Source organism: Emydura macquarii, unplaced genomic scaffold (assembly GCF_026122565.2).
Source record: "Emydura macquarii macquarii isolate MOO-44397 ecotype Brisbane River unplaced genomic scaffold, CSIRO-AGI_Emac_v2 contig_2422, whole genome shotgun sequence".
In the NCBI taxonomy this organism is placed as follows: domain Eukaryota; kingdom Metazoa; phylum Chordata; order Testudines; family Chelidae; genus Emydura; species Emydura macquarii.
In genome coordinates, this window is record NW_027132559.1 from 43,896,353 (window position 1) to 43,920,107 (window position 23,755).

Sequence of the window (23,755 nt, forward strand, 5' to 3'; positions counted from 1 at the left end):
TGCATTATAAAAACTTAAAGTTAACAATCCAAGTCAACTGAATTGCCTGTTCTCTGTTAACTCCAGATGGAAGAATTATTTAAACATCACTGATAATTCTCTGAATTTCCTTCTTACCTTCTGCAGTTTCAGAAGCAGGTTCAATAAAACATTTTCTATCCATTTGTAACAGAATGAGAGAACCAACATTTCAGATCTAGAAGATGTTTGTGGATTTATGATGGCATTTCAGTTGCTGTTTGGATTTACTAATTTCTTCTGTTTGTATGGATTATGAACTCAATTATGCAATTTGAAAGGAAAATTCTAGTAATTAGTTATGCTACTTTAGACTTGGATCCTGAAAAGCTTTACTGCTCATAATACATACATGTTTGCTGGATCGGGCATTAGAATTTGAGCCCAAGAGATACTGAGCACACAAGTCTCTAATTATATTATTCCCAGACATAAAATAATATTATATTAATTACAATATTTGCTTTATTTCCAATAATTTTCTTATTTTTACAAATGCTACTAATTGTTTCAGTATCACCATAACTCTGAAAAGTCCTGGAACTGGGTTTAATTTAATTAACTGTTTGTTGTTGTTATCTGTGTTCAAGCCATCTGTTAGGAATTGTCAGCACACAACAGTTGTACCGCTTTCACTATACCAATACAGTTAAAGCAGTACAATACCCTTAGTATGGACATAGTTATACCAGTGTACATGTGGGAAGGGGAATAAGCAGTATTGTCAACCCCAAAAGTTAAAAAACCATGAGTCAGACACCCCAAAAATCATGAAATTGGCCCAAAATCATGGTGGTTTAGGATATTTTAAGATTATACTATGGGTTTTTTGGCCTGTCTTTTGATTTCCGTACTTCCCTGCCCACTGCCAGAGTGTGTGAGAGAGATAATTAGATTTCCAGCACTCCCAAATGTATTGAGGTGATTTTGGCCCCCACTGCAAGAGCTTTTTCCCCCACATCTTCCCAGCAATCAGTTCTACCCCATATACGCCAATCAATTCTGCCCCTCTCCCAACCTCATTCTACAGCTGTGCCCCAATTGCCCACCCTGACCCATCGCTACATGGATTGACCCTTCCCTGCCTCGGCCCCTTGCTCTGGGGACTGATCCCACCGTACCCCAACTGGGCAGACAGGCTTCTTATCAGATCCTCCCACCTTGGCTCTGCAGGGGGCAGGTGAGTCCAGGGGGAGAGTGAGCAATGGAGAGGGAGGGGGGAGAGGAATGAGTGGGTTCTGGGCCTTAGGGGAAGAGGTGGAGCAGGGGCGTTCTGTTTTCAGCAATTAGAAAGTTGGCAACCTAAGTGTGTGTGTTCATAACTCTATAAACCGGGCAAAGATTGGGCACCCAAAGAAGAAAATAAAGAAACAGAAAGTAAGAAGGAAAGCAAAGGAGGAAGTCTAGGGAAGATAAAAGGCATGGGAGAAAATTGTTTTCTCAGCCCATGTAATCTTAATGCTTGTGACATTTGACATGATCAGCATTTCAGATGCTCCATGTTTGGATTTTTGATTTAAATCGTCATTGTTCAGAATAGGTTTGAAGAAATAATTGAAATTACAGTATTATAGATCCATAGATAAAAATAATATAGTAAATAAATCCACTACTTGTTCTAAACTAGGGTGCGTGTACAAGTGCTGCTGCACACTTTAAGCATTCACTGATGGTACAGGCAGTGAAATGATCCCTCCGTGTAGCTGAGATATGAGATGGCTGTGTTTTTGAAGGGCTCTGTGATTCTTTGGGATCGGAAGGTGCCCTCTATAGTCTATACTAATACTATCATTAGTCTCTAGAGAGTCTGAAAGATACTATCAGTTAATTCCCTGGATGGTAGGGAGGTCCCAGTCCTCTCCCAAACAGCATTTTAAGTGGTTAAACATCTCGACACCGCTAGCTGCTTCTATACGTAAGAAGCAATATCGCAGAGACAGGGACGGGTTAGTAGCAGTATCCACAGCAAGGGCCCCAGACCGGAAGTGGAGCAGCAGAGTGGACTACATTTCCCAGAATGCCTCGGGACAGAGGCAAGCCAGAACAAGGGTGAGCTGGTAGCAGCTGTTAGGAGACATTACGGGAGAGCCTGATCCCTGGGCAAAGGTAGGCCCCTTGTCAGCCAGGACGGGAGCTGCGCGATGGGGGGGCAGGACCAGCTGCCCGTGCCATGTTCGCTCCTAACCGCTGCGCGGGGGCGGGCGACCATTTATTGCTGCTCTTTGCAACTGCCGGCTTGTGCCTGGGGCGGGGTGGGACGGGACGGCACAGGGGGAGGGGCACGGGCACGGGCACGTTTCGGGGCGGTGGGTGAGCGAGCGAGCTCTGAGGGGAGGACGGTGCAATGCTGCAGGCCCCGGGGAGGGGCGGCGGGATGTCGAAAGCTGTGGCGGTGTTACGGGGCAGGGGTGTTGGGAGGAGATGGGGTGACGAGGGGCCAGCTGGGACGGGCAGGGAGACAGCGAAGGCTGCGTGTGAGGGGTTGGGTGTGTGTGTGTGTGTGGAAGAGATTGAGGGGATCTGTGGGGTGGGGCGGGCGGCAGGAGGGGGAGATGGGCCGTGCTGGGTTAGGGAGGGGGGAAGGCGGTGGGATGAATGGGGTGAGATGGGGCCGAGGGGTTGGGGCGGGGGCCCTCATGCCCTTTGCCCCAGTCTCTCGCGAGCCGGGCTGCGCCTGCCGGGGGTGGCGGGGCCGGGGCAGGCGGAGCAGTCGCCCAACCCCACCCCCATCCTGTCTCGGGTCAGTTGGATGCAGGCGCCTCGGGCAGGGGAAGCTGCTGGGCGGTCCCCGCGGACACATCTCGGGCCCTGCTGTGGCTGAGGAGAAGAGGGGGGCATGGCGGAGACCGGCTCGCTGCATGAGACCAGGTTTGAAGCGGCCGTGAAGGTGATTCAGAGCTTGCCCAAAAATGGTAAGTGGCGGCGGGGGGCTAGAAGCCTGGTGTCAGTGCATTGCTTGCCGGGCTGCAGCCGGCCAGGGGAGCGGAGCCCTGCGGACCAGGGCGCTCGCTCTCTTTTGCCCTCAGGAGCGTTGCCACTCTCCCTCTCAGAGCAATCACTGGCTGTTCCCTGGCACTACCTCCTCTGCCGGGACAAGGATCCCCCTCACTGCTGCTCTGCCAGGACATCCATATACTCCCCAACAAACCTCCTCTTAGAGCTCTAAAGGAGGGTGCCTGGAAGGCAGGCGGAATGCACGGGAGTCCCCAGAAGGGTTGGGGAGTTGCTAACAGATGATGAGGGGACTGTCTGAGTGATACCAACCATTACACATGGTGACAGAGCTGGCCTTTACGCTGGCTTTCTGGGCTCGAAAGCTTATTCAGAACTTATGTGTTCAGCCACTTAAAAGACATGGCATCATATACAATTTTGTCATTAGCAATCAGTGGTTCAATAAATACTGTACGTTAAGGGTTTGCAGGGGCCCAGCAGGTCGTTTTTAAACTTGGTTTTAGCCCAACCAATTCAAAATATGTTTAATCATTCTTGATGCCCCAGAACAAATTTATTTGTCTAGAGCATGTTAAGCATGCATTTTATTCACGTAGGGGGTGGTTTGTGGATGTCAACTATGTAGCTTTTAATATCCCACTCATTCCTATTCCATCCTCTTTGCAAAAGAAGGAGAAAGTACTTGCCTCTGAAATCCTTAATAGGATTTTATGTGACTTCACAGCTATTATTGTGAATTTGTTAGTTGGAAGTGTAAACAAAGTGATTAAATGTGTTTGAAGAATTGCAAAAATTGAGGTCAAGACTTTTTTCCCTAGAGTTTTTCTTTGTTGCTATTGTAAGATAATCGGTGTTTATTTGATATTAACAGAGAAGCCAAAAAACTCATCCCAAACTGGTTTTAGCTAAATTGATTTTGTGAAGGCACAAATTAAAGGATCATTATCAGCTTTTTAATAAAACTGAATAGATTTCAACTTAAATATTGTTTCTGGAGGATTGTCTGAGCATGAATCCCCTCTGCCAAATAATCACATTTTCCTTTCTGTGTAAGTGTTTTCTGTTATTGAGAAAACAGTGACTGTACAGGAAGTTCTGTCAAATGCCTAAAGTAAACAAACTGAAGAAATAGTGAAACATTTTGATCTCAAATCTTTCAATTGTTATGTTAGAATCATAGAGCTGGAAGGGACCTTGAGAGGTCATCTAGTCCAGTTCTCTGCACTCATGGCAGGACTAAGTAATATATGTTAATTTACTTATAGCCTATAATATATTACAAAATATGATATTATTAATTGTAATATATTAGGTTATATGCTATAAGTAAAAATAGCTTTTCAAAATCCAGATAATGTGGGGAAGTTGACTCTGTCCCTTTAAAGCGGTCAGGGTGATTTGTTTCGTAGACCCTCTGTCTGAACGTGGAGCTTAAAGTCCAAAGTCGTTGACCGTGCATCGCTTTAAATTAGGTCTGAAAGGTCTGAAATTTTTCCTCAATCAGTAAATATTCATTCTGCGCCTAATCCAGAAAGGTATTAACCCCCACCACCTCAATTGACTTCAGAAGTAATTGCACCTTTGAGGATCAGACCCTTTATCATCCTATGAGTTATAAAAAGTGCAGGTTAATTTCCCACAGAGATATTAATTATGTGTAAAAGAGACTAAATGTCTTTAATGTCCATTTCCACTGATTTTAAAATATGTTTTCACTAGGTTCATTCCAGCCAACGAATGAAATGATGCTCAAGTTCTATAGCTTTTATAAGCAAGCAACCCAAGGACCCTGTAACAGTCCAAGACCTGGATTTTGGGATCCTATTGGTAGATATAAATGGTAATTGTGTATGAGAGATTGTTTGGTTATTTGTACTGAAACTTGGTCTAAGAGCATCTTCTCTCTTTCTAAAGACTTCAGTGAACAAAACCGTAGTGCGTGTATGTGTTTGTTTTGTTTGTTTCGCAAAAAGTCCCTTTCTTTGACAATGAAATGGGTATGTATATTGTGGATGTTTTTTCCTTGTATTCCAGCCTTTAAATTTAAATTGTGTGATTTCTCAGAGTTAGAGGAGAGAACATTCCCTTTACACATCACATTGTGGTACCTTTGCAATATTTCTTCCTCTCCCTAGAATTTAGGGGAGCCCAAATCAGGTTGCCGCTGTAAGGAGGGCAGTGCTCTTTGGTTGTGGTAACAAGCTCCCTTCCACCTGTACCTGAGATGGCTCCGTTACTGAACAGCCAATCTGGCTCTTACTAAAAGTTAGATGGAAAGTTTTTAATAGTAGGAAAGACAGGATTAAATGAACTAAGCACAGGACTGAGAGTAAGGGAATCTTGTGTTCTAATCCCAGTTCTGACATAGATTCCCGCTGTGGCTTTAGTCAGATCATTTAGTGTGTTTACCTCACAGTTTTCCAGTGTGTAAAATAAAGATAACACTACTTACCAAGTTCACAGGTAATCGTTATGATGATAAATGTTAGTAAAGCACTTTTAAAATCCTAAAGTTAATCAGTGTGCACACCATGGCCTTCAGCATTTGGGGAGAGAGAGACTGTGGTCCCCAGATCTACGTTTATACAAGCATCCCTTGAAAAGCATTTAAAATATATTGGGTACTGTATATGGACCCCAGCTCAAGCATTGGGGTTCCACTTCTACAGCAAGAGGCCTAAAAATCAACAATCCCTGGCTTGCTTTTTATTAAAAGTTAGTTAAGATTGAAATGCCCCCGAAGAATAACTTTGACCCTCCTTGTGTAGAGAGGTCTGTCTACCCTCCCAAAAATGTTAAGGCCAGCTCTGCATAGGATTGGATTTCTCTTCCTTGGGTATTTCCGGGATCTGTGAGGTTGGGTGGCTCTTCTCTATCTTCTGCTGCAATAATTGGGTCTACAAATTTATCCTGATTATGAGCTTAAGTGCATAAAATGGCACAATAATATGTAACAACAAATGTTGATAGAGAAAAATTACAAAAGGGAGCCAGCCAGACTGAATTAGTCCAAGCAACAAAGCATAGTGATAATATTCAAGGACTGTGTTAAGATCATACTGGATAAATCAGAAAAGTGTAGAACCAGAAATCAGTGAACCAAAATTGATGTGTCAGAAACTAAGCCTCAGTTGGTGAACAAAATAATTGTTTCACCCATCACTCCCATTTGGGGATCTTAAGGAAAGAGACTTGGGGGAAAATTAGCTGCTGGAGTGAGCTTCGCCATCATGGCTGACACCTGCCCCCATCTCCTTGGACCTTCATTATCCTGAGCCTCAGAGCAATCCTGATTAGTCTAGCTGGGGAGAGGGAACCAGATGACATCACCACTGATTGGCTCCAGCTGGGATGAATCAAACACCACCTGGGATGAAATGGGATTGGCCTTTATCTCAACTCACTTTTCCTCTTTCCTCCCAAAGGACAGTTATTACTATCTTTTGATACTATTTAAGAGACTGTCAAACAAAGGGTTATTTTTCTTCTAAAAACTCTCTCCAGCTAAAGGGAAAGGGAACAAGGGATGTTTTAAAATAAAAAGCCTTCTTTAATATATAACATTTAAAATACTTTAACTGTTTCTCCTGCTCTTCATCTTTAATAAAAAGTTAAAAGAATGTTTAATGGTGTGTTTGCCATAGGACTAAGCAGTCTTTAGTTTCTGTATTCCAAACCTTATTCACCACTGTTTAATGTTAACATAACTTAGTTACTGTTTAACACCTTTAGCCCATCTATTCCATCTAAATTAATACAACACTCCCCAAACCTCTTCCCATCCTGCAGAGAAGACTTGCAAGGAAATTCCAATGTCAATCTAAAAGATTTCCTGGGACACCTGTGTTTTTGTGAATGGATACAATTTGACCCCAAACCCATAATATATACCGTGTCAGAGATAAGTAAGCAATTGTCTCCTTAGACTGCTACTTTCCTGATGGAGTAAGGCATAATAGGAAAGATTAAATAGACCTGTACATGCTGCTGATGTATAAATACAACCAGAATTAATATGTAAAAGGCTAATATACGAATACCTTTTTTAAGGTCCCATCCCTTTCAAAACAGATCTCGCATAACAATGCCCTGTTGGTCAGTGTTAAAATCAGGAATCGAACTTGTCTTCTGACACAGGTCCAGTCCCCTATCCACTGGATCATGCTTCTCCTCAGTAGATGTTCAACTACCTGATTATGCTCTCAAATCAGCTAGTTAGTTTATTTTATTCACAAAATTGCAGGCACAATAAGAAAGATTTGACTTAACGCTGGACTGAAAAATTCAGACAGACCATGGATATTCTGAAGATGTTCCTGGTTTTCATTTCTAGGGATGCTTGGAATTCTTTGGGAGATATGCCTAAAGAAGAAGCCATGATAGCATATGTTGAAGAAATGAAAAAGGTAAGAGTAATTTAAATCTATGTATCTTCTAAAGTGACTTTATTTCTAGAACATTAGAAGAATAGAATAAAGAAAGAAAAGATTTCACTAGTTGTTAGTGAAGCTCCACATTGGACTTCATTCCTATTGAGTTTGCTGAATTAATTTAACCCTAAACTATCTGGTGGTAATAGTTTTGAAATTTAAGAGTTGTAGGGACTCTATTGAAGTAGTGTTTTAAATGACAGGCCCAAAGGCAGAGCAGCTGTGTATAGTGAAGCACTGGAACTGAAATTGAAACTGATTCAGAACAAAGTGGGGAAGCAGAAGCGGATGAGAGATCCTAAAGAAAAAAGGCTGAATTTGCAGTAAATTTTACATTTGAACTCTACTTTGAGAGCTGGTGGGATCCTTACGTGGAAGACTTTAGAAGTAATTCATTAACAAAATGGGCTGAACCAAAACTCTGGATCTGAGCATCCTTGAACTTTGGAGGACATTGAGTTAGAACCTAGATTTGAAATTGCTTCTATTTATAGTGAAAATATTCCTGGTGTATTTAATATCAGGAGTCTGATTTAGACCCAAACAAATGTTTCTGGTCTATTGTTGGGAGCAGACTCTTAACATTTTTATAACTGTTCTTAGTTATCTTAATGAGCATAATAAAAATTCTTAAATAAAATAGCTGGACAAATTCAGAGTGAAGGTTGCCACTCTATCCTTAACTCATCCTGTCTTTTGACTACAGCCCTATTAAGAGGTCTCTCTGAAACAGTGAGTGATCTTACATACTTTGAGCTGCAGCATCGTAACTATAGCCAGGTTAGCATTAAGAATAGAGTGTGCAGTTTTCATTCAGAATATGCTAGCTTTTTTTCTAAATCAGGCTATTATGCTTCTTTAAAGCATTTATATAATATTTTATTTCTGTTGTACCAACCACCATGTTGTTCTTACTATTTAATGACTACTTTTTTTTTTCGACAGTGGTCTGAATTCAGTGGTCTTCACTCAAGCAAAATTCCTATTGATTTTAATGGGAGTTTTAATTGAGTGAGTAATGCAGAATTTGGCCCTTCATTATTCCATAATCTTAACTGTCCAGAGTCCCACTGAAATAACTAATAAAGTAGCCTCTTCTCTTCAAAATAACTATCAACTAACAGTACTATAGATAGTAAAATTAAGTGAAAGTACTGCCCTCTGAACAATGTTATCGTAAGATAAACTGATAGCAAGCAATCTCTTGGGCTTTATGTGGGTAGAGGGGATTTCACTCTAAGTATTCTGGCCATGGGCAGTGCTGGGGGAGGGAGTCTTGAGGAGGCTATAGCCACCCCAAAATTTGCCGTAGTCCCCTTGTAGCCACCCCTCCCTGAGCTGGATGCTCAGCCAGTACCTGCCAGTCTCCGGCTGTCCAGCTTCCGCCACTGCAGCAGCCTTCCCTTCTTTGGGAAGCTGATCCGTGGCTGGCAGAGTACTGGGGGAGCTTGCCTGATGCTAGAGGTGGCCATGGCTGAGTTGGTCTCCTCTGAGCTGGAGTGGGAGGATAGGGAGCCTGTCTGTGCTGATTCCTCTGGCTCACGAATGGGAGCTGTGGCTGCTTTACTGAACAAGCATTCAGGCTCCTGAGTGCTTGGCTTAAAGAGGCAGTGCACTGACACACTCAGGCACACCCACACATTCTCTCTCACACTGATGGTGGTGGTATTGTTACTTCTTGGTACTTCCTGTTGAAATACATATTCTCTGTAATTTTATTCTTTCAAAGTTTAAAATTAATTCTTTGAGTAGTGAGTTTGAAAATGCCTAACCTGTCCTGACTGGAGTAATTATCATTATTACTTTTATTACCGGTTTAGTCATTCATTATTTAAAGTAGTACAATCAAATAATGGTATCCTTCTAAAATGTTAGCTTGTACTTGCCTTAGCTGTGCCAGTTTAAAAAAGAAAAAACATTAGCGAAACACAACTTAAGACACTATGCAGATGAAGGTTGCTTTTTTCAAATTATATTTTTAATATCTATAAAATTTAAAATTCAAATGAAAATAAATGCGGTACTAAGTCCAATACAAATATTAATGATGGAGTCAAATGTTAGTGAGTCACGTAAATGATTGTGATTATTAAACATAAATGTCAAAATCACTAGAAAAATAAATTCCTGTTTTTTAATAAAAGAGAAAAACCCTTAATCATGTTTGTTAAAATTAAGTAAATGTTTTTCACTCCACAAAAAACGTAATCAACTAAAATAGAGTAGATAATGGCAGTAACACAGAGTGTGTCTATTAGAGAAAGTAAACAGATTTTTATGTATCTCTACTAAAGACTGTGTACAAAGTATCAAATTTGTATTTGATCTCTGTGTTAAAGCTCCAAAACTGATACCTCAAGGTTTGGGGTTGGGAATATTTTGCTGTATTATCTTCTGATTGTTCTAAAATTACACCAATTAAAGCCATATTTTAAGTTTATATGTATGTATATATTTTTGTATTTCTTTATATAGGAATTAGATACAGGACTCCTGTCAACTAATTTCTAAGTTATTATCTGCAAAAAAAAAAAAAACCCTCGAGTTTTCAGGTGCCTAAGTAGCCCTGGAATCAGTTAAAGTTGTCCCCTGTTCCCCCATCTGATAGGGCACCCCTGCTTCCTCCCCACATGTTTCACATTCCCAGCTTGCCGCTGTCTGCCACATGCCTGCTGCAGCTGCACATGCTTTGGCCCAGGTTGACAATGTTTAAATTTGTAAACTGGCTGGGGCTCAGGAGCTGCATAGACCCTGCATCCATCCCCCTTCCTACCCACTGCCTTCTCCAGCTGCTGCTAAGGATGAAGGACAGAGCAGAAGGTGTCCGCTTCCTACAGCATCTGTGTTCATTTAACCCTCTCTAGCACTGAGGCCCACTGCTCCAGATTGACTGCAGTATCAGTTGTTGTATTATGGCTCAGAGTTGCCAGATCTTCCAAATATCTTACTGGTGCTGTGTGCAAATGGCTGTTTAAAAATATAATATGGTACATTCTCCTATTTAAAGTAATTAGCAATTAGTATTATTTAATCACTAATTTTTTCCAGAAATTTGCATTTTTTATTGTTGTTAGTATGTTTGTTTATTGGCTTAGTTTTTTTTCTATTGGTTTTCTGTGAATAAATGGTGAGCTGCCATAGATAAAGTTTAAAACCGATCTGTCTGAATATAATTTTATTTTCCTTTTGGGGATAACACAGGCAAAACACACATTTAAGTGTGTATTGTTTAAAAAAAAAAAAAAAGTATATTTGCCCACAAGATGTATAGCGCAGCCCACCCAATTTTCTGTCTAACCTACCTCAGCCCACCCACTGGGAAGCGGTTGGAACTGCCCCTGATTCTGGCTCTGTGCAGAAGGGATATGGAATGGCTGGGGAGGTGAAATTTCCTCATCTCACCCAAACACAGGATTAGTGATCAGGTTTACTTTGCAGCTTCTCATCTCCAAGGCTGAAATAAGACTGAGATAAGAGCCACAGTCCTTCCACCCCAATAGTGCCCACTGTATACATACATTTTCTAAAGGACTTTCACCACACAAGTCTTATTAAAATTTGTTGTGGCTAAAGCCCAGTGTGATTCTGAAAACTGTCCAGATTATGAGGGTGGTTTTTCTGAAGTATGTGTGGGAGCAGCAGTATGTGCAAACAACATTTATACTTAAGTTTGATGCAGTTTTTTCATTTGCGTTGAAAGCACAGAATGTAGATGCAAATGCACTGCAAACCAAGGTTAGCTAAGACAGAGTTTTCATTTTCTGTAGCTGTATAAAAGAAAAGGTGGTAAAACATATCCAATCTCTTTTGCTAATTTCCATTCAGTTCACATGTTTTTGTTCTGTTCATGCACAAAATGGATTGGAAACTTGCTGAAGCTACCATTTTATGGGAGTTTGCTTTTTGATAACTTTTGATTGGTTTGCAAAACTAGCTTTGATTGTTACTGTTGCCACCTGCCAGTCAGCCTCCAGCTTTACATGGCAAGAGTTTGCCATGGCTGCTGTTTCCTGCTGACCTGTATGTAGCTTAACTTGCAGTTGGTTTGTTGTGGCTTCTTTTGCCACCACTTGCTACCTGACCTGGTGTCTTGTTTGGGAAGGGCTTACCGTAGCTGCTACTACTGGCTTGCCAGCCTGCTACCTACATCTTTTCCTGGAGTTACTGCTTTTAGGGAAAGTGAGCAAAATCCACCCAAGTGGATTAGAAAATTGGAAGTTAGTAATAATATTTGGCAGACTTATTACTTTTTATTGCCTGTTTCAGCATCAGCTATAGACTGGGGACCGACGAGCTAAGCAGCAGTTCTGTAGAAAAGGACCTGGGGGTAACAGTGGATAAAAAGCTGGATATGAGTCAGCAGTGTGCCCTGATTGTCAAGAAGGCTAATAGCATATTGGGCTGCATTAGGAGGAGCATTGCCAGCAGGTCACGGGAAGTGATTATTTCCCTCTATTCGGCATTGGTAAGGCCACATTTAGAGTATTGTGTCCAGTTTTGGGCCCCCCACTACAAAAAGGATGTAGACAAGTTGGAGAGAGTACTGCGGAGGGCAACAAAAATGATTAGGGGGCTGAAGCAGAGGACTTATGAGGAGAGGCTAAGGAAACTGGGCTTGTTTAGTCTGCAAAAGAGAAGAATGAGGGGGGGTTTGATAGCAGCCTTTAACTAGCTGAAAGGGGGTTCCAGGGAGGATGGGGCTAGGCTGTTCTCGGTGGTGGCAGATGACAGAACAAGGAGCAACGGTCTCAAGTTGCAGTGGGGGAGGTCTAGGTTGGACATTAGGAAAAACTTTTTCACTAGGAGGGTGGTGAAGCACTGGAATGGGTTACTAGGGAGGTGGTGGAATCTCCATCTTTAGAGGTTTTTAAGCTGCAGCTTGACAAAGCCCTGGCTGGGATGATATAGCTGAGGTTAGTCCTGCTTTGAGCAGGGGGTTGGACTAGATGACCTCCTGAGGTTCCTTCCAACTCTAATATTCTATGCTTCTATCTTCTCTGTCATCTCTGTTCTATTGTCTGTTTGACAGCACTCCTTGCTGTGATATGAATGCCTGTTCTGGTGTTATGGTGTATTGGATTAGTAAACTGAAAACCTGATCCAGCTCCCACTGACTGCAAGGGAGCAGGGTTGGATCCTAATTATTTGTTTTTATAATGTGATTTTTGGACTGTCCTTACTTGGATTCTGTCCTTCCTGATTTAGGGGGCTTTATGATGTGGATAATGGCTTTGCTTTTTTGCTTTGTATATGCAGCTAGTAAACTAGAAGGGCCCCATAGATACCTCCTGACATTGTGCTTGCACCCAGTCAAAACAGGATGGAATATGGCAAATAAAAATAATATTCTGATGGAAGGAGCTCCCTCAATTTCATTTTCCCTAAGGAAAAACTCATTAAAAAGCACATTGCACTTTATCACACCCACCTGTCTGTTAAACTTCTGCCTGATTTTAGTTTGAAATTGCTTAGATAATAAACATTGGAATTTGTAATGGATATGCTGAGGGAGTCCTTTAATTACAATAAACAGTGCTTTTAAAATCCCCAAGTTGTTTTGTTTTAGGTTGAGGTTATGGCCTATTATTTGGTGAATGGGGGTGTTATGTGATGCTAAAATGCAGAGTTGCACAGAGTGTTAAAAAGATTTATTTTGTGAAATGTTATTGCTATATGAGTATTGCAGTGACCATAAAGAAATTTGGCACCAAGTTAAATAAAATAAATCATTTAATATATTACTTCACAAGACATTTTGTATTTTGGACTTGTACAGATTCTTGAGAGTATGCCAATGACGGAGAAAGTTGAAGAATTACTACAAGTAATAGGCCCATTCTATGAAATAGTAGAGGATAAAAAGAACAGAGGATCTGGCCTAACATCAGGTTTGAATAAATAGCTCCTATTTATTTTGTACTGCAAATAATAATAAAATATTCAGACTCTTAACTAACTTACTTACTTTTCATTCTCGGTTTAATTTCTATAAATAGTTTTTAAAGCTAAATGTTGTTTCTTTCTGTTTAATTTCTTTACCATATGCCAGTCCGACTGGAGAAAGTCTCTAAATATTTAGAAGGTAGGAATGATAAATTATGTGTAAATCCATCTGTTTCATTGTTTTACATGCTATAATTCCCTGCAACACTTGTGACTTCTGGGTTTGCCACCATTAATTTTTATTTAAAAATAAAAACTCTACAGGCAGTTCCAACAGCATGTTTGGATCCTAACCAAACATTTTCTGTATTGGAGTGGAAAACTTCACTGCAAAGGCTCTGTTTTCTGAGAAAGAATTTAAAAAAATCCAGTTTTTGCCTCTCCGTTTATAAAACAACTTTTTAAATTCTGGCTTTCTACTACATCCTGATGTAGCCTGTGGGTATGGGCAGGCAAGCTGTGTGCTGTAATTAGTAGTCTGTTTATTCTCTGTCATCCAGCTTGAGAAACTTTTTTTGCTCTCCTCCTGCAATTTTTAAAATTATTATTGATACCTCAGCATATATATGCATGGGATTTCACAGACAAATAATAAAGGACCTGTTATCTCCTCCCCTGTACTTGCAGTCTAAATTGCCCAACACCCAGGTTCAAGGGAGAAGAGACTAATTCAGCTGTCTGTTAATATCTGGCAGGTGGCAAACCTAGTAATTTCATAGTTATGTAGAAAGGCACTGTGGCAACTACTATTTTACAACGTTGTAGTTCATAGCTGATTCTGTGAAAATGTTTTGATAATTAGACTGTTGCAACATTACAAGTAAGGTTGTCTGCATCTTGGTTTAGGAGTTTAAAACCTGGTTAACGCTTTAAGCTAAAATTGAACGTATGTAGCCTATGTTCGGAATAATTTTTAACAAATTGATCTATTCTACTGTTCAATTTTATTTATTTATTTATTATATATATATATATATATATATATATATATATATATATATATATATATATATATATATATATATATATATATATATATATATATACATTTTTTTTTTTTTTTAAATAACTTGACAAACTGCTTTTAAGTGTTTTTTGCAGTTTACAACTCAAAAATGGCTTTGGCTTAAACCCTGGTGACTAATCAATCAGTTCTGTGTTCAGTTGTATGTTATAGTTTTTGGTTTTTTTTCCAAATTTTGGAGAGAAAAATTGGCTGAATTTTTAAATGGCACTTTGAAAGCAGGGTCACTTTTTTCAGCTAAAAATGCATATGCTTCAGGCCTGTTATTTAATGAGTCTGCCTGGCAGCTGGATTGACAGGCAAGATTGTAACAGAGTATCTGCAGATTCAGGTAAGTGATATGCATAACAAAGATTGACTCACTTGGAATCTATGGTAAACTAACAGAGAATCATAGAAATTAGAGACAAAAAAGATTAGATCACCCAGACCAAAATACAGTGGATCCTAAATCTGTTTGTGACGTTCCCCTACTACAGTCTAGACTGAAGTATTGCTGTGTCATCCCAGCCCCCCGACTCCTTGAGCCCATTTTACCCTGCTCTGCTGTGGGAATCCCCAATCCTGGGGTGTTTACACATAGCCACCAACAAGCAAGCTGCTCCTACCTGAGTGAGTGAGTGCTTCTTGCCAGCCATTCTTTGGATTATATAATAATATGACCCCCCCCAGTCTCATATGCAACCCTATGAACTCCTGTCTTACAATGTTCAGTGCTGCCCACTGAACACTGTAAGCTCATATCAGTTCATCAGTTTCACAAATAAATTGATATGCATGAACCTTGGTGTTCCTGATAAAATCTCCCACACACTTCAAACCAAATGCACCACTTTAGATAAAACAAACAAATTTATTAATCACTTAAAATCTTTCTGTAGTTATAAGTCAAAGGGCAACAAGTTAGATTTGACCAAGAAAAAACAAAGCAAAACACATTCTAAACTAAGCTTAACCCTTTCTGCAACCTTACAAACTTTGGTGTTTCTCACCACAGGCTGGCTGGTTTCCCTTCAGCCAGGCTCTCTCCTTTGGTTAGCACTTCAGTTGCTTGGTGGTGTTTGTAGATGGAGGTGGAAGAGAGCAAGCATGGCTAAAAAAAAGTCATCCCTTTTTAAAATGTTTCTTCTCTTCTCTTCCCCCCCCACACTCCCAGAATCAGGTGACAAACAATGTCCTTATATGGATTTATCTATATCTTGAGTCAGTCAGTATTACCTCCCCATGATTCCAAGCTGCCCCAGGGAAGGAGGTGGCTCACTTGAGATGATCCCCATGGATGCTCAGGCCAGTCCTTTTGTTCCTGGAATGCTGATCTGGGTGGGTTTCTTCTATACATGCCTTAATGAGGTGCAAACTGCCCCCTGCTTCTGGAGCAGTTTGCCTGGATTTGTTTTAAGCCATGAGGACACATCTTTGGGAATAATACATAGTGGTGCCTCATAACCATACATCTTACTTTGCAACAAACATTACTATAACAATGCTTAGTACGTCATGAGCATTCCAAAACCATCTTATGACATACTTTGCATTAAACAATACATAATTACACTATAAGGGTGAACATGGAGGTGCAAAGCGTCACGCTGTTACTCCAAAAAGTATATTTTGTTAACACCAGAAAATTTAACGTATCTTAGTTTGCATCACTAATATTATTTAAATTAACCATATCAATAAAATTCAAAGTTGAACCTCAAGTTTCAGCCTTATCTGGCTCTATCAATATTGTAATAGATGTGGTACATATCATGCACAAATCTGAAACACTGTAACATCTAAGTACTTCAGTATAGGTTTAGATAGTCAGACTCTTAATAGTGAATTTCTTTTCAATTTTGTGTCACAAAATTATTGCACTAGGGATGTGAAGAAATCCTTCCCTCACTCCCACCCTAGTCCACTGAAGATATTAATATTTTAGTAATAAACTATAAATAATAATTAGCACTTACAATACTATTCTACTAATAATCTCAGAGTCCAGTGTCTCATCCTTTGGACCACTCTGCCTTCTTTGACTCCCCACTCCATTTTTTCCCCCATGTTAATTTTTGTACTATTCCCCTTTGAAGAAAACTCAGGAAGCTTGATAACAGCAAAGGTAAGGTTTATTCCCCTCACTCTTTCACAGAGCTCATATTCTTTCTTTCCTTCTCATCTTTCTCCTTCCACTTCTCCATCTCTCCCCATACATCCTGGAACTGTAGGTCCTGGACTCAAGGTTATAGGAATCACCTAAGCACAACACTTATAAATACAAACTGGGGTAGCTATGTGTACCTAGATACACCCTTCCCCTTTAGAATAACCATTGTAAAACTTTTAACAATCCCTTCCAAACCATCACTTAAATCCCGTAACAGTCTTACAATCTTTTAGGCAGTCTCCTTTGTGTCACACGTAGCCTAATACCTGGAGAGGCAGGAATGAGACTAGGCATTGGAACAATTCCTACCAGTATAGATTGTCCATCATCATTATAGGTGTCATTGATATTCTGTGGTCCAAGGTGGAAATCGTGTTTCTCTTCTTCAGCTGCTGGTTGATGAGCTATGAACAATCTTGAAATATTCCATTTCTTTCCATCTATTAGTACAACAGAATCTCCTCAGATTTCTGTTATCTGCAAATGACATGAATATCTTGAATGCCCTTTTTTGACTCTGTATGACAGCTTCACAAGAACAAAATTTCCTATTTAAAACTTGAGAGGTTTAGTATTTTTCTTATGATCTACATGCTGTCTATATTTCTCCTTTTTGTTCTTAATATATTCATGAATAGTTTCATCAGATGGTTTGGTTGAAAAAAGATCATATAAGCATTTAACAGGTAATGAATCACATATTGGCCTTATGTCCTCTAACAGTTCAAAGGGTGATGCTCCTGTTTGTTGAGTGTGGAGTGGTCCTGTAAGCAAACAATATTTCACATAAAGCTTTTTTCCATGGTCTTGCTTGCAAACTGGTAAGTTATAGACTTGTTTTCATCAGTCTGGACGTTCTCTTGACTAGATCATTAATTTTTGGCTGGGATAAAGAAACTGTTTTGTGCTTGATACCATTGCTACTGAGGTAGTGTTGCATTTCAGCAGAGGTTAATTTCACTCTGTTGTCAATTATCAATTCTTTGAGAAATCTGTCTCAGCCAAAGACTGATCACATGAACTTAATCACTATTTCAGCAGTAATATTTCCAGTGACTATAACTTCCAGCTGTTTTGAATGATAGTCTATCATTACTATGGCAAACCTTTGTGTAATAGGATAATCTTCAAATGGTCCTATTATGTCAAGAGCCGGTTTCTCCCTTGACAGTTAGGATAGTCAGCTGGTGTTAGAGGGATCTGAAGATTTCTGTGAGTTATCATTACTAGCACAAGCCATGAAATTTTTAACTACTTCCTCAAGCTGCTCATCCATCCCTAGCTACCAGAAGTCTTGTTGCAGTTGTCTTTTGGCTGTACTCATTCCCAGGTTTCTTTCATATGCCAGATGACTCCATCATTCTTTCAGAAGTGTAGACACAATAAGACGGTAAATTCTCTATTTATTTACAAGGAACAGCTCATGTGATACATGTCTATATGGTTGCAGGTGTTCTTGTGTCGTCATCTTGTAAGGCCATCCATTGACTACTTAAGTCTTTAGGTCCTGAAGTGCCAGTCTTCTCTCATGGCTGTTGCCCATTCAGAAACCCTGTCTACACTTACCTCTGGGATTTGGCAGCAGTCAATGGGAGTTACGCAAGCTACACAAAAAACTTGCGTAACTCCCGTCGACTTCTCTGCTCCTCTTCTGAGCGCCATCTTCACTGCACTGCGCCAACGGGAACTGTGTTCCCGTCGACGCAACACTACGCCACTTGTGAAGGTGGTCATAGTACGTCAATTTCTGGATTGACTGAGTGGGTCTTCACTGACCACTCAGTCGATCCAGAGCAATCAATCTGACGGCGGCAACTTTGCTGCCGTGAATGTAGCCACAGCCTGAGACTGTGATCATTCCTTGAGTTGTAGCAGAGATTGGTGCAATGACAATCCCTTCATCTTTCTCTATTGCACCCTCAATGATAAAGTGTGGCTCAAGTCCATAATCACAAGCATCCATTGTGACAATCCTTTACTTCTCAGAACCAAAAGATTTTAGAGTAGGCCGGGTTGAAATTGCTGTTTTTGCACACTTCTTCCCATTCAAACATCAAATCACTTTTGAGGAGCTGATGCAAAGAAACTACTTTCATAGCAAATTGTTGTACAGACTTTTGAATAGTATTCTCACAATCCCAAGAAGATCAAAGTTTGTTGTTGGGCTCTGTTGTGACACAGATGGCTTTTACTGGGTCTGGTTTTGGTTGTAAGCCATTCTGAGAGATTGTATGTCCTAGATATGTCACTGAGTTGATAGAGAATTGACTTTTCTTCTTGCTGATGGGAAGTCGTTTTTTTCTATAACCTTATTTTGGATGACATCCTGTTTGGATTCATCTTTGCCATACTCTACAATATCATCTTGAAAGTAACACCGCTTGTCTCTCCAGAGATCCCATGCATCATTCTCTGGAATATGGACACACCAGAGGCCAACCCAAATAGCATCTGTCTGAATTGGACCAAATCTTCTGGAGTGATGAAAGATATGTACTTTGTGGGATTCTTCCATTTAAGGGGATCTGGTGGTAAGCTAAGGATAAATCAAGGGTTGTAAGGACTCTTGTCACCTTCAAATTGAGCAACATTTCACCAAAGTTGGGCATAGGATGACAATCCACAACAATGTTGTTTAGATCTATCAAATCCACACACATATGGAGAGAAACCCATTCTGATGAAGTTCAATAATATTTGCTTTACGTAGTTTCAGAATTTCCTCTTTGAGTTGTCTCCATGCAATAGGTACATTTCACACTTTTTGCTCCATAGGCATTGTATTGTTTTTTAGCTGGATCTTGTGCTTGAACTTTTTTGCAGCATCTTTGGTATCAGAGAAAACTTCTAGAAAGTCAGACGATTCTGGTAGTAGCCTATCCTCAGTTTGCAGGACAGGTTCTCTACTGTTCAGATCTAATATCATCTGAAGATCCTTTGATTCCATTCTAAAATACAAACTACTCTTTTGGGGTACATAAGATTTTTTTTTTCCCCTTGGGCATTATGGTCTTTGTACTCCAGGGTAGTTGTAAAATAGCCTTTGATGTGGATAAAAGATCCACCATACCCTCTGGTATATGTCTGGAGGATGCAGCTCAGGTTGGGAGCAGGCAAAAAACAGTGTAGAGTCGGTTTGAATTACAGTGTAAGGCAAACCAGCGTCTGCTAACATCCTCATCTCATGGCCATCAACTGTGTGTGGCAATGTGAAATGGAGTGGTGATATCCTATCACATTCAGAATACCCTTGAGATTGTTTGCCATCTTTATCTGTGAGAACTACAGATACAACATTGTCAGCAGACTTACAGACTTTATAAAAATGTCCTCTTTTTTTTTTTTTGGTTGCACTTCTTGCATACTGATTTCTTGGCAGAATGCCTTTGAAAATCTGCTCTATGATCAGGGTCACTGCAGCTGTAGCATTGGTAGCAATGTGGTGTGTGGGAGAGCAAAAGGCACTCTGGATGTAGACTTGAGGAGCTTTGAGTGTTGTTGTTTTGTATTGGGCTGCATTAACCTCTGCAGGCTGGAGGACATCTGGTGTTGTGGAATGTGATTTTTAGCTTAGTGGATGGTGCTTTTCATTTGTCAGGCAGTTTCTGTGGCTTTCTCCAAGTAAGGCCTTTTATCAAGAGGAGTTGTTCATGAATCTTGGAACTGTTCGTCTTCATGACAATTTGACTTCTGATTATTTCATTTGTGAAACTGGCAAATTCACAGGTTGCTTTCAGCTCATGTAATGCAGTTACGTAATGGTTGATGGACTTGAGACATCTGTACACAGGAATAGAACTGGAAGCATTCAACAACATTTAGTAGATTATAGTGATCATCTGGGGCTCAGAGTCACATCTTGTAAGTCAGTAACAGGAGCGAGATGCTTGAAGATTCATTCTCCTTCAAGACTAAAGCAGTAAGGCTTTCTGCTCTTCTGGAGTGTAAGTAGAGGTTTTTATAGCAAGCACATAGTTGCTGAAGTAAGACTTCCATTATTCCCAGGGGAGCAGAGGATTTCCTGGGTTAGGCATGAAGAATGGTGCGGTGGAACTTGAATCATTGTAAGAAGTGTGGAAGCCGGCTGGAGACATCGAGTGAAATGAAAAAGAAGAGTGGAGAAGAATCCTCAGGGATCTGTTCTGGGTCTGGTGATGTTTAACATCTTTATTAATTACCTTGACGTGGGAATAGAGAACATACTGATCAAATTTGCAGATGACACAAAGGTGCGGGGGGGGTTGCCAACACTTTGAAGGATAGAGCTAAAATTCAGAGGGATCTTGATAAATTGGAGAACTGGTTGATAGACTTTGTTGAATTTCATATTGTTGACTAAGTGCTACACTTAGGGAAGAAAAACCAAATGCACAAATAGAAAATGGGGGACAACTGGCTTGGCAGCAGCACTGCTGAGAAGGATCTGGGAGTTGTGGTGGAGTACAATCTCAATGAGTCGTCAATGTGATGCTGTTGCAAAAAAGCAAATGTAATTTTAGGTTGCATTAACAGAGGCATAACAAACAAGTCATGGGAGGTGATAGTACCACTATACTCGGTGCTGGCTAGGCCTCAGCTGGAGTATTGTGTCCAAATTTGGTCACCAAAGTATAGAAAGGATGTGGAGAAACTGGAAAGGATCCAGAGCTGTGAACAAAGATATTCAAAGAAATGGAATGCAAGATATATGAGCAAAGGCTGAAGGAAGTGGATATGTTTCATTTGGAGAAAAGGAGATTGAGAGGGGACATGATAGCAGTCTTCAAATATTTGGAAGGCTGCCACAAAAAAGATGGAGTGAAGTTCTCTTGCCACAGAGGGCAGTACAAGAGGCAATGTGTTCAAATTGCAGCATAGCAAATTTAGATTAAATCTCAGGAAAAACTTCCGAAGAACAGTAGGACAATAGAACAGACTGCCTGGGGAGATTGTGGAAGCACTTTCGCTGGAGGTTTTCTAAAGGAGGCTGGATAGCTGTCTGTCTTGCATGATTTAGACTAGATGACCCTTGTGGTCCCTTCTAATCCTGTGATTCTATGATAACCAGCAAAGGTAAGATTTATTCCCCTCACTCTTTCAAAGAGCTCACATTCTTCTTCTCTTTCTCCATTTGCTTCTCTCTGTCCCCCTATGCATGTCAGGAATTGTAGTTCCGGGACTCAAAGCTACAGGAACTACCTAGAAACAAACTTACAAATACAAACTGTGATAACTATCTTTACCTAGCTAGATACAACATTAATTTATATACTAAGGCAGTTGTCTCTTTGCCTAAAAACTGAACATATCTCCCTCAAAGGTATATCAGTGTAACTCTGGAATTAGTGAAAGACTGCAGCAGAATCATGGTGCACAACTTTGGCTCGCCAAGGTGTTTCTTGTAGCTCATTGATGGCCTTTGTTGTAGCATTTAAGCTTTTGACTTTTTTCATTTAACTTTCTGCTCTTTGTGGTTGCAAAGGAATCATACCAAATATGAACTATTGCAGTACTGTCTTCTTTAGTGTACGGAGGGGTCTGAGCTATGTGAACTCCATCTCATCTCACTGAAGAGTTAACTCTGAAGCCTGAAACTGGATACTTCTGTTAAAAAGACCAGTAATAATGTAGTTAGTCAACATTTATCTAATATGTTTAGACAGACAGCACAGAAGACAGCCTATTAGGTCTGTGGAATATAATCCACAGATTTGGGCTAGTACCTTTTACCTTTGGAGAAGTGGATGGATGGTGGGAAGAGAGCAGACAGTCTGAACAGATTAAGGAGTCTTAGCAGCATTTATCCCAGGAAGCTTGTTTATGGTGAAAGCTCATTCTGCAGGGATCTGCCTGTTCCCTTCTCTAGAAGTATTAGGTCATTTCTTGACTATCAACAGTTCACAAAAATATTTTCAGTTCCATAAAAATACTAAACTTCAAAGAAGAATGTGAACTCTTTGCTTGCAGATGTTGGGATTTTAAAAGGGAGTGAGCTACTTTGCTTGCAGCTGCTGAAGGAGCAGAGAGCAGAACATTGGTGAAGGAGGTCTTTGTTTCTAGATGCAATATTACTATTTCAAATAAATGACTTTTTTTCCATTTTTTGATTTCGTAACAAATCCTCAAGAAATGTGACAGTCAGCCTTATGCTGAATAGATCAAGAAGTTTCTATAAAATCATGAATGGCATGGAGAAAGTAAATAAGGAAGTGTTATTTACCCCTTCACATTACACAAGAATCAGGGGTCACCCAATGAAACTAATAGGCAGGCAGCAGGTTTAAAACAAACAAAAGGAAGTACTTCTTCACACAGTGCACTGTCAACCGGTGGAACTTGTTGTCATGGGATGTTGTGAAGGCCAAAAGTATAAATGAGTCTAAAAAAGAATTAGGTAAGTTCATTAGCTAAGTTTATTAGCCAAGATGGTCAGGGAGGCAACTTCATGCTCTGTGTCCCTAAGCTTCTGACTGCCAGATGCTGGGACTGGACGACAGGGGATGGATCATGCAATAATTGCCCTGTTCTGTTCGTTCCCTCTGAAGCATCTGGCCATGGCCACTGTCAGAAGACAGGATACTAGGCTAGAAGGACCATTGATCTGACCCAGTTGGGCTATTTTGTGTTCTAGTGTTAAAATGCAATTGATTAATGGTTCAGAGACTTTCAGAAGAACAAAAGTGTGTGTTTGTTTGTTTTTTTTTTAAGATTCATTTCCAGCTGAACCTGAAAAAAGTGAAGTCAAAGATTAGCTAGAATTGATTCAGTTAAAGTGAGCTGATCTAGATTTCACCAAAGAAAACAGTTTTGTTTTAAATTTTCTGTAAATGCTGAGCACATGACAGATGTCCAGAGGTACAAAGCTGGCTCATTTCTATAACCTTCCTTGAGTACTTATTTGTGAACAAGGTTTTTCTTATTGTGAATCTGAATAAATCCAAACAGCAAGCATTTAACCAGCTCAATTTCATAATGTGCAGAGTCACCTCAACAATTTATCCAGACCCTCAAGAAATTAGCTTCAGTGAAGCAATCGCTTGATTGATAGAATTTTCCCTGTACCCCATAACACATTTTGTCTGTTTAAAATGCTATTTTCGCACACTTATACTGTTCTATTAAAAATAGCCAACAACTATGCCTTTACATTGATTAAAACCCCATATTAAACCAATATGAAAATGAGGTGTGGATTTGAGTGCTGTTAGAGGTTGTGCACCACATGGTTGTGTAACATCATGAAGCACACTCACT

The 23,755-nt window shown here is 40.2% G+C and overlaps 1 protein-coding gene across 3 annotated transcripts in view; it reads left to right on the forward strand.

The window, feature by feature from the left end:
• The first annotated feature begins 2,051 nt into the window (after nt 1-2,051).
• Nucleotides 2,052-23,755, forward strand: part of ACBD5 (acyl-CoA binding domain containing 5) — a 67,410-nt gene continuing 45,706 nt past the window's right edge. For 2 of the 3 annotated variants that reach the window (XM_067562401.1, XM_067562400.1), the window contains exons 1-5: nt 2,052-2,124; nt 2,764-2,930; nt 4,693-4,813; nt 7,307-7,379; nt 13,180-13,291. In XM_067562401.1, coding sequence (XP_067418502.1) covers nt 2,855-2,930; nt 4,693-4,813; nt 7,307-7,379; nt 13,180-13,291 — 382 coding nt within the window. In that variant the 5' untranslated portion in view covers nt 2,052-2,124; nt 2,764-2,854. Of the gene's footprint in view, nt 2,125-2,763; nt 2,931-4,692; nt 4,814-7,306; nt 7,380-13,179; nt 13,292-23,755 lie in introns of those variants that run through there. The other variant, XM_067562402.1, reaches the window with a different exon arrangement.